This window comes from Buceros rhinoceros, unplaced genomic scaffold (genome assembly GCF_000710305.1).
Source record: "Buceros rhinoceros silvestris isolate BGI_N320 unplaced genomic scaffold, ASM71030v1 scaffold1112, whole genome shotgun sequence".
In the NCBI taxonomy this organism is placed as follows: Eukaryota; Metazoa; Chordata; class Aves; order Bucerotiformes; family Bucerotidae; genus Buceros; species Buceros rhinoceros.
This window is the reverse complement of record NW_010399327.1, coordinates 46,382-57,527: the sequence shown is the minus strand read 5'-3', so window position 1 is coordinate 57,527 and position 11,146 is coordinate 46,382. Positions and strand designations below refer to the sequence as shown.

Here is an 11,146-nt window from a genome sequence, read left to right as displayed (position 1 = left end):
GGAAAGAGTTAAGTGAAAGGACCAGGCTTACTATCATACCTTCTGTCTTCAATACTAAGACTATATCCTTCAGGCAGAACAGTGACTCCTATGCTTTAAGAGGATAAGCCAAATTAGCTTTAAGACAGTTTTGCCTTAAGACATGCTTTGCTGCTCTGTGCTAGAAATCTGCCAGCAGTTAAAGGGGCATAACAACAAATGCCATTAAAAAACCAAAGCACTGATACATACATCAGGAACAAAACATGTTCTAAAAGCCAAGTGCATCCTATAAACCGTGCAACAAACACAGGAATCAAGTTGTTGGCAAAGCTTCTAATGATATATACACACACTGAAGGGGAGCCTCAGAAAAGGGCTATGAAGCGGGTCTACCAGGACATCTGGCTAATCGATATTAACACTGCCCTATATATATCGAAGCCCCATGTAAGCCTGTTTCTCTCTTTCTCTCTCCATTTCTTGGTTGCTTATTGTTTTGATGTATCGAATAAAGCCATAAATTACCACATCTCCCCTCAGTTTTTCAAGGCCTGAGCCTTCCTGTACACTCAGCAAGTTTGCTCGCTCTTCCATTGTGCTTTGGGCACTATCAAAGAAATACAGAAATCAGACACACACCGTGCCTCAGTGAAATCTCAGGAATAGTCCTCCACTAGGAGAGTCAAAGGATATGTTAATGTAAGACACACATCCACAGCATGGGATGATTTTCATCATTTTTTTCCAAATTTATACCTGTGTCCTTTATTTACTCCAGTCAGGAACTGACACAACTAGCCATTTATAATACTAAATTAGAAACACCTATTTTCTAAATTTGTGCAAATTTTTCCTATTTAGCACTCTGACCATGCTGCAAGTCTTTTTTTTTTTTTTGTGTCCTTTATTTACTCCAGTCAGGAACTGACACAACTAGCCATTTATAATACTAAATTAGAAACATCTATTTTCTAAATTTGTGCAAATTTTTCCTATTTAGCACTCTGACAACATGCTGCAAGTCTTTTTTTTTAATTGCTTCTACATTTATACTCCAAAATTAAATGCTCAAGTGAAAGAACTTGAGTGAAAAATTTCAGAATTTGTTCATGAAACTTTGAAGGACACTTAAAACAAACCTATGTGCTCATTCTGGCCTTTGCACATGCTTTAAAACTTCTGAATATATTTGATACAGCTTCAGAATGCCTCTTGCATGCATTTTGGTTTTTTTCCACTGAGGTTAGGTCTCATTTCAGACTTTGAAACATGGTTTTTGTTATCATCAAGTAAGAGATCATAATTAACACTTTCCCATTTTTCCGCACCAAGTTCTTCGGCAGCTGATCACTTTGATAAAAGCACAGGTCCTGACACATGAGCAATGCCCATTAACTTCACCAGGACAACTCAACTCCCCAAAACACATGTGTTTATGCATATGAGGTCCCATCTGCAAACACAACATGGAAAAGTAACATCCTAGTGAAAATGAAGAACAATTAGAGTTAAGTTCCTAGCTAACTTGCTAGTGATATTGACCACTTTTTATGAAAAATGGCATAGATTATTTGGGGTGGGGTAAAGGGCAGGAAGGAGAGTTATCTCTGAGGAAAACATTAAATGTTCAACGACACAAAGCATTAATAGACCAAGCATTGATAGTTCTGACATCATTACATTTCTCTGAAAAAAAAAAAAATTTCTGCCTACAGCAAGTCTCTGCAAGATTGCTCTGCTGCCTTCTCACACACTATTTGCCGTTCCTCCAGAAAGAACAGCTATTACAAATAAGGAGGCTGATAATAAACCCACAGGGACAGAAGGAATGCCAGGAAAAACAGATCTGTTTTTAACTTATAAATTGTCAAAACACTTTTTTGAAGCATTACTTGAAAAAAATGGATCTTCAAAACATGAGAAATTAAAAAACGAAGAAATACTTTGCATTAAGCATTAACACAGGGCACTTAGTCAATACATACAATGCAATGCATTGATGTATACGGTAAAGCCTCCTAAGAAATGCCACAACGTATTTGCATTTTGCTGTTTCCTCAATCATATTTTAAAAAAATAACATGACGTTCAGTACTTTAAACACATGCCAAGTAAAGCCCTCTGTTCAGAAACAGTATGAGTACACCACTAAGATGAGCAGATACCGATTTTCTTACCAACCTTTCCAGTTCACAAGAATTCTTCTCTTACCACAATGAATGCTGGTTTTGTATTTGCATAAGATATATTTACCTATTCAAAAGCCTTTAGCTTGCATAAAAAAAGAGAGGCAACAATACCTCTTGCAATTGTAGTTCTTTCTTCTTAGCTGATAAATTCAAATGCTTTTCTAACAAACTGTAGTTCTTCTCTGTCTCTTTATCAAACTTCTTCTTTTCCTCCTAGACACAGAAACAAAGTAACATTAATCTATATACATAATCTAAGGAAAAAACTTCCTTCTTTCTTCTTTTAAAATTCTACTTCATCAGAAACAGAGAAACAAACTACCATAGCTCAAATAATTAAGGAGAAGTATGTTTCCAACTCATTTTTAAAATTAATTTAAAGGCTAACTTGAAATTAAATCTCATTGCATCATTACAGTGAAGCTTATCACATGAATGCTTACATCTTCCAAGTTGAAAAAGAAAAATAAAAAAACTCTTTATTTATTGTATTTTCCATTCTTTTCAGGGATCATCCACATCATCTTGGTTTTGAATAGAGGACTTCAAGGGAAATACTAGTTTCACTGAAAATAAGAATTTTCTATAACCAACAGGGGACAAGTTCCAACAGTGTCACAGTTCAAAACCCAAAGTGAATACAGCTCATATTCCATACTCGATTCCATTCTTGATTTTAAAGCTATACAAAGGTCTCTGCACTGAATTCTTGTTTCTACTGAACTGTTGTGGTGACCATTAAAAAAACCCAACTTTTTAAAATAAAGAAAAATCTCCATAAAATGCAAAATCATGCCAGCAAAAGACACACATCTCACAGACACGTGAGTATCACTTGCACATGCCAATCCATTTCTCTGATCATCAAAAGCAAAATATTCAAAGAGGTGCAGCCATTAAATGCTTCTAGAAAATCTGAGTTCTTTGGATCTAATTTAGTAGAAGACATTGTAAAACAATCCTTTCATTTCCTCAGTTCTAGTTTCTTAATTCTGTGTTAAGACAGAAATCAGTAATAAATCAACCAACCAGCTTTGAAGCTGTTTTTATTATAACTAATTGCAGTTAAAAATAATTTAAAGTAAGTATAATCAAGTATTAAATTACATATTAAAGAACTGATAGATTTACTCATCGGAAATATACTAGTTCAATTAAAATACTTCTCCATCATTTGTCAGTGTGGAATTTCATCTAAATATATTCTACCCAACATACTGGTTAGACTCTAGAGACACATCTGCTCATTTTTTTTCCCCGCTTAATCTTTCTTTTTAAATAATAGATATAAGTGACACATGTTTTTGTTCTCTGAATGATTGGATTCTGAAGATGGCATTTTATTGAAGAGGGGATCTAAGCTGTTCGGGATCTTGGCAAGGGCTTCTACCAAAAATGCTAGTTTTATCTCCTTTATGAACTATCTCCTTAAGAACTATCTTTTAAAAAGCAGCCACAACATTCCTTACCACTGAGAAGCATTAAGTATAGATTTGGTATCAGTGTGATATATCAGCTTATGGGAAATTAGGAAGAAAGGAGGGAGGAGGAGGGCACAGGGAGCAGACTCCTCGTGTTTATATTAGCAAAATTTCCACTGATGTGGTCAAGACTTGAGTGCTGCCAGAAAAAGCGAGTGCAATTGAATTCTAAATAGGCAAAGCCAGGAACTTCACACATGTAGCTTGGGATTAGAGCAGCAACACCTCTAATAAGGGATAATTCAACAAGGCTCTCAGCTTCCAGCACTATGCAGCTAAACTTCTTTTCTTTTTCTTCTTAAGCCTACCTCAGACCATTTCATCTGCAGGGCATGTAAGACACAGGAAAATCTGAGGCAGCGGATTCAACTTTTATCCTCTAATGGTAGAGCATAAATTTTTCCTAAAGCAAATACTACACAACGTTCCAGATATATTTCACTGCTAGATGCCATAACTTGTTTTTCAGAACTAAGCAGTATTATATTTCCACTGTCAGTACTTTGGTGATACTGAATAAATATTTAGTTAAGAATATCCAGAGACTTAAATATTTTAGACTATTTTTATTTAAACATCACTTAATTATGCAAGACTACTCTATTTAAGGCTAAATCAGAAATAAGAGCTTCAAATTCACAGAAACAGTGTGTGAGGGATACAAAGGAAGAAACATTCATCCAAACAAAATGCGAGATGTAGACTGTGTGAATGCAACCTGTCATGTTAGAAACATCAGGGACAGAATTCTAAATAGGAAATGAGTGAAGATCATGAGATAATTTAAAGCATTATGAGTTCTCACCCCCAAACCAACAATGTTCTTCAACACTAAAAATACTGTTGAAGAAATCCATTCATTACAGCTGCTTCCATGACAATAGGTGACCTTTAGAATAAATTCTCTTTTTCCATGGAAGACTCCCTATATTACAGGCCAAGTTTTTATTGCATGTTGGTTGCAACATCTGATGTACTTCTCGGAACTGCATAAAATTACACAAAGCTCACTGTGCTACTGAACTGTAATAATTCATGATCAACAGAGCATTTTCCATTCACAAACACTGACATCACATTCAGAACTCGCTAATCATTCCTGATAAAGTCAAAACACATAGCACTCTTGTAATTGAAACATTATCTTAGCTATTAAATATCACTGCTGACAAAGTCAGGAAATAAAACATCTGCGAAGAGGCGGTTTAAAAACGTATGAGTTGAGTTTTACAACAGAAAACTGTTACAGAGCTGATTTTTTGTTTTGGGTGGGAGGGTTTAGTAAGCATTTCAATTTCTCACTGGAAGACAGCAGGTAGACAGGTAGAAAGCTAGTCTGTATTTAATACATTTTAATATGCACAATATCATGACTATCTTAAAAAGAGTACTAAACACTTTCATAAAAAAAACAAACGAAAAACTTTGCAGGTTGCAAAAATATAATTAAAAGCATTTGGATGAGTGAGCTGCTTTTGGGTAGTTAATATCGTCAGCCTTTGATTGTGCAACTGCAAACAAATACAAAGCAGAGCAGGGTTACCCATTGGGAAGGGGAGCAGGCTGTTAGTCAGATTGCTCCTGTTCCAGACACAAGAGATAAGGGATGGGGAGGAGAGAAGAAAGGGGAAGAACACACATTCTTCTCTTCTTGAAAGATACTTTCCATTTGTTTTTGAAGCAAGTTCTCAAAGTAGAAAAAAGAAGTATGAAGACATGAAATATAAACAACAATATCTCTCCGCCAAATACATGTCATTACTGCATTGCAACCCAAGTCCAAGAATTAAACTTATCATGAAGGCAGTGAGGGACAAACCTTTACAGCTCCTAGCTGCTCTTTCCTAAATCTTTCCAAAGGTTTGATCAGAGTTTCAGTAACACTGAGTGCCTAAAGAAAAAAAAGCATGGGTTAGGTTTCTGTAGCCAGACTGACAAGTCACTTTAGCATCAGCAATAAAAAAGCAAGCAAGCTCTGGGTAAAATACAGAAGCATGTAAGTTAGGACTCTTAAATCCTAACTCAAAAAACCCCACATCTGAGTTCATTCAAGCTTTCAAAATTTCAAGCCCTTATTTCAATCCACTGTCAGGAAAATTAAATCTAAAACCAATGCAGAAATTTCAGAAATGTATAGGCTGCAACCAAACTGCAAGAGTGCTACTTGTGCCCGTCTTGCAGATGAGGCTGATGGTGTCAATGAACACCAGAATGAGACAGGACAAACAATAGTCATTTGGGGACAGAAAAATTTCTGCAACAAGAAACACTACCAACAACTGCACAATAGACTCTAATAGCAAATATTTTTTTTAAAAACACACAGTTAAAGCCATTAGGCATTGCTATACATATATTTCCAAGTATTTACATTTAAGTAAGTTAACAAACTTTTCTTAATGTAAGTCACGGCATCGAGAGATGTGAAGTCAAGAAATAAGAGGTTTAGTTGACTGGGTGAGCATCCACCAGTGCACTTACGATAAACGGCCTCATAGCCATAGCAAAGAGGAGAAAAAGGATGCGATATGCCACTATAAGACAGAGTCTGTAGCTTATTACATCTGGACAGCAAACAGTTTCTAGTTCCCATGAAATTTCACAGGAGATAGAGTAGGGTTGGGTTTGGTGCAGAGAAGACTTAACATTTTAAAAACATTTGAAATTTCAGCAAAGGCTGGAACTTCTGAATGCAACAGTAGCATGGAAAAGATAGAAATAGTGTTTGAAGTGTGGAGGAACAGATGGAATCCTTTTTGATCTCAGTCCCAAGGCAGACCCGCAAAGTAAGTCATGTCCAGGATTGTGCTTAGTACAGCCACAGGGCTCAGTTGCCAGGAGTCCAAGTAGAGCTTCCTTGGAAGGCCAACTTACACAGAACAGTAGGCATTCTCTCCCTCCCCACCCCTTCAAATATGAAAAGCTTCAAATAAAACATTGCAGGCTTAACAGAGTCTTCTGGAACACTCCTGAAAAGCTCTTGCCATAAAACACAAGAGGGATGTATTGCAGACCTGGTACAACACAAATTTGAACACCTCGAGTTGTCTGCTCCCACCCACCCCTGGAGCCATGCAGGGATTATTGTGGGAGTCATCGTTTTTGAACAATCACAGCAGCATGTTAACCTATGTAGCTAACTGGAAACCCAAATATCTGGCAAGTCTGGGCCAAACCGCACGTTGCACAGTCATCCACGCAACAGATACTTCTTAACATCAGAGCACTTGTTCTTGTGGCTCAAACTTTTTCTTTCTACATCCATTTAATGATTCCGGCAAAGACTCTTACAGCATCCTTCAGTGCACCCTTGGTGGGAGCAAAAGAAGAATGAAACCTGTCAATTTTGTCTTTCAAAAGAATACAGCAGCACTGTGCTAATGACAACACGGGAGACCCCTGCATCAAGCTGGAGGGTGGGGAAGAACAACAGAGCAATGTCTCCAGCCCAGCAAAGAGATATCCTGAACTCCAAGTCCGCTCCAAGGGTTTAGGAATACTCTTGGTGGCTGCAGAACCATTCATTCCCTGAGCTGGCTTTGCTCCCCACAAAGAGAGCCAGAGCAGTCAAAGGCCCCAAACAAGTGCTGAACTGTGGTTCTAGGAAGGATTTAGCCCAGCTGGCAGCCCCTGCACATATATCCCAACTACTCAAGCAGTTACCAGGAGTCTTCAGGGCAGTTTTGAGGATATTCAGGATTTTCAAATTTTGTCATGCTCCCAAAACTTTCCTGGAAATTCTTTGCAGCTGAAAGGAAAGAGTAATTTGGATTTATAATTGGATCAAGCACCAGAAACAGTTTCCTGGGACACAGCAGAAGCTCCTGAAGACTAAAGGATCTCTCCTTACTGATTGCAAGGATTCTTATAAGTCAAGCACAGAACTGCTCTCAGAAATCACAAGATAGTCCTTCTATGTTGGAAAACTTTAAGAAGTTTAAATTGTTGCTGCCAGTTTCCTCTATACTGACAAAGCAAGGGGGAAAGCTATGAAGCCTCCTCAAAACAAAACTCAAGAAAGGATGCCAGGAGCTAAAAGGACCATGATGAGTGCAATCACTGAAAAACATTTAAAGGTAGCAACTGAGCACTCAGATGGTCAGAATATTAAAAATAAATATCTAATGACAAGTTGCTTATTAGCTGTTTGAACTTGCACCAAAAAAAGTGAGGCTGAAGGTTAACAGGCAGTGAACGTGTGCTGAACATGAAGTCCGAGTCAAAGAAAACCACAGCACCTTGATGTAACGAAGGGGAAAAAAAAAAGAAAAAAGAAAAAACCCAGAGGCAGTAAAAGCTGTGGTTTATAAACCAGAAGGGCTGGCTACAAATCACTTGGTCTGCTACACTCCTGTGCAGCATTAACCATGGGAACCACTACAGGAATTTGTTTGAAGCAGAAAATAATCTTTAAATCAAAATGGGATGTTCCCTTAGAGACTGCCAACAAAGAGATTCCGCTGCTGCCAGCGGTATAATACGCCACTATCTCTTTCACTGAAAGAAAAATGAGCCTCCCTTCCTTCCGAAAAAGATGTTTCTCATTTTGTACAAGTTAAACTTTTGTTAACAGATGCCTCTCCAGCTGAATTTTGCCTGCCAAACAGCTATTTATGTTGTGTCAACCCTTTTGCTTTCTGTGTCTTAGTTAAACAACCAGGCTCTTGAGTATTTCTTGGCAAAGTGGAATTCTCATGGAACTTCATACCAGGCCCATAACAAAAATACAAGAGGAATATTTCCTCCTCACTGAATTAATCATGTATGTGAGTTTATACTTGTATAGACAGAAACTGTCAACCAAGATGTGACTGGTAAATTTAACAGTAAATTACAGAGCTGTTCTTCTGACTGGCAGAAATAAAAACAAAGCTCATAATTAAAATATGCACAATACTAGATTAAATAGGGAGGCATCCGCACTGATTTCCAGTTCTTAGAATCCAGGGCTTGTCATGAAAACCTACAAAAAGATGCGTACTTATTATAGAACAAAAACATTATTTACTCTGCTTTTCATTGTTAACTTTATTTATAACTTGGGAACTCAAAACACCACCTTTAAAAAAAAAACAAAACATGGATAACAGATCAGTAAGCCAAAAAAATTCTCAATATAAACAAAATAAGCTAAGGATCTCTTGAATATATTTGTCATTATCACTTGCACCTTCCTTAAGAACTAGGACCATGCGGAAATGTAAAATTTCCCAGAAAAGTTGTATTATGCTTTTAACTTAAATATTCACTAATATGAAATTCACATTCCTTCCTCTTCCAAATTCTGTCTTGACTCAAATTGATTTTCATCCCTCCACGCCTCTAACCCTAGCAGATTATGATCACAGGAATGTACTATTTAAAGGGCTACAAAAAATTCCTTTCTTTTCTTTGTATCTCAAATCTATTCAAACCTACCTGAAAGGAATATATACACAATTTTAAAATCTGACAGGCAAACCATGTCAAGTGTTAAGTCATAAATGAGTCAATATAAAGAGATCATCTCTCAGGTAACAGGATCTTAACCAGCTTTATGACTGTCAAAGTCTCAGGAATGCTTTAAGAAATGTTTAACCCAATGTGCACCCATGCCTCGGGCAGACGGTCTGAAACTGCTTGTGCTAGTCCTGTTCTATTTGCTGCACCTATGTGAAAGGTCAAAGAACTAACTTAACTTGAACATATAAGCCTGGCGATAGCAGCAATAAAATCACTTTCATCATTACCTCAGAAAAGCACTGTACCCAACATTTCCAACATCATCCTGAACATACGTCCAAGTTCTAATCTTTACAGAAAATCTTTACAAAACTCCACCTGCTTATGCAGAGAAGTTGTACAGAGTGGTCACAATACTGATTTTTCCAGCTCCATATTCTTCAAAAGCAATAAGTAACAGGTAGTAGATTAAGGGGCACAAACCAACATTTCCTAGATCAGCTCACAAAGGCACAGACTAAATCCACTAGAAGCGTATTTACAGCAGTTTGCTACTTCATCATTCAAGTCAACAAGACCCAACAGATAACTCACCAGTCAGAGCCAATCCACTAGATAACTATCTCGCCTGTCACTTCTTCCCTTCTCCGAGAAGGTGGGAGTATAGCTGTTTAGGGAGAAACTGCTTCCTCAAACACCTCTTCCTATGCGCTGTAACCCGAGAGACAGCACCATCCACCAGCAATCAATGCTCTGTTGGCTTTCTCACCCTCCCGCGCAGACAGGAGCAGCCTCTCTAAGTTCCTGCTCCCCTTACAAGCACAGCCAGGGTTTTCTTGAGGAGGAAGGTTGCTTGCATGGGCTGTAAAGGAGCATCAACCCACCAGAGCTGTCCCAGTCCAGTCCACAAGGCTAGTCCAAAAAGGCTAAACCAACGTAAGTTAATCAAGATTTGGTTTGCTTATTGGACAAAATCAGCACTGGCCTCCCAGTTTTCATCCTACAAATGTCCTTAGACCTCAGTCTTAAGTGGAAATTACACATTGCTCATCCACAGCAGTGGTGGTGAGGTAAATATGTATGCTGACTCTGCTGCCCTCTGACTCCCATACAAGACACGTTTACTGAGAAAGAAGCCCTAAACACACACCTTGCTGCAGACTGCAGAGTGACACAGTGCCAAGTTCCCAATACTCATCCCAGGAACTGGAATGTAGATTAGATGCCAAAGAGAAAAGACGGTTTTAAGTTTCCCAGCACACCGACTAGAAAGATTTATTTGTAGGCAGGGGCAGGATTGTTTCTCCCCTAAACAAAGCAAAGAGGGAGGCTGCCAGTCTGTAGTGCAGAACTCAGGAAACTGAGCGAGTGTCCACGAAGCTAGATCTGGGAAGGAAGTTTGGCCCTACGGAGTGCAACAGAGAACGCAGAGATGACGACATACCTAGCAGTGATTCAATAACAAAGTAGTTAACACCACTGCTAAACAAAGACACTTACTACCTTCAGCTGCACTTCCACTTACAGAAGGCACAGAGCTCTTCTATGTTTTTCCTAAGAAATAGCAACATTCAGCCTAAGAAAAATGCAGTTTCCGATACCTCCAGTGTTGACAAAAAGGGAAATACGTGCTACTGAACATATATGGATACACTGGACACACATGCTACTGGAAGTTCTTAAAAGCATTCAGATCTATGCCCAAAGCCCTGTGTTATGTAACTTTGCAGATACAATTCCACTACTGAGGACATCAGATGTTACTCTCACAGCTTTAATCTCTATTCTTTCTTTTCTCATAAGAATACGATTTGCTCTTAGTTACACCAACCTGCCCCCAGTATGCTGCACAGCCAAGTCTCCTGGCAGTAAGCCCTGCAGATAAGAGTGGCATATCTTTCTAACCACTTCTCAGCCCTGGTTTTGTATTTAACTGCAACGCTGATAATTGCAGTCAACACAACCCACATGCAAAGCTTGCTTGATTGTTTACAAGTGCAAGTTCTGTTCTTGTAAAAGTGTCTGGATTTTCTCACTGCTTTAGAGCTTTCC

At 38.3% G+C, this 11,146-nt stretch overlaps 1 protein-coding gene across 1 annotated transcript in view; it reads right to left on the bottom strand.

Annotated features, from left to right (window-relative positions):
* ARHGAP10 (Rho GTPase activating protein 10) overlaps nucleotides 1–11,146 on the bottom strand; it is a 146,561-nt gene that overhangs the window by 89,036 nt on the left and 46,379 nt on the right. Inside the window, exons 4-5 of the mRNA XM_010131407.1 lie at nucleotides 5,472–5,543; nucleotides 2,283–2,384 (exon numbers count right to left, since the gene is read on the bottom strand). Of these exons, the coding sequence (XP_010129709.1) occupies nucleotides 2,283–2,384; nucleotides 5,472–5,543 (174 nt within the window). The remainder of the gene's footprint in view (nucleotides 1–2,282; nucleotides 2,385–5,471; nucleotides 5,544–11,146) is intronic.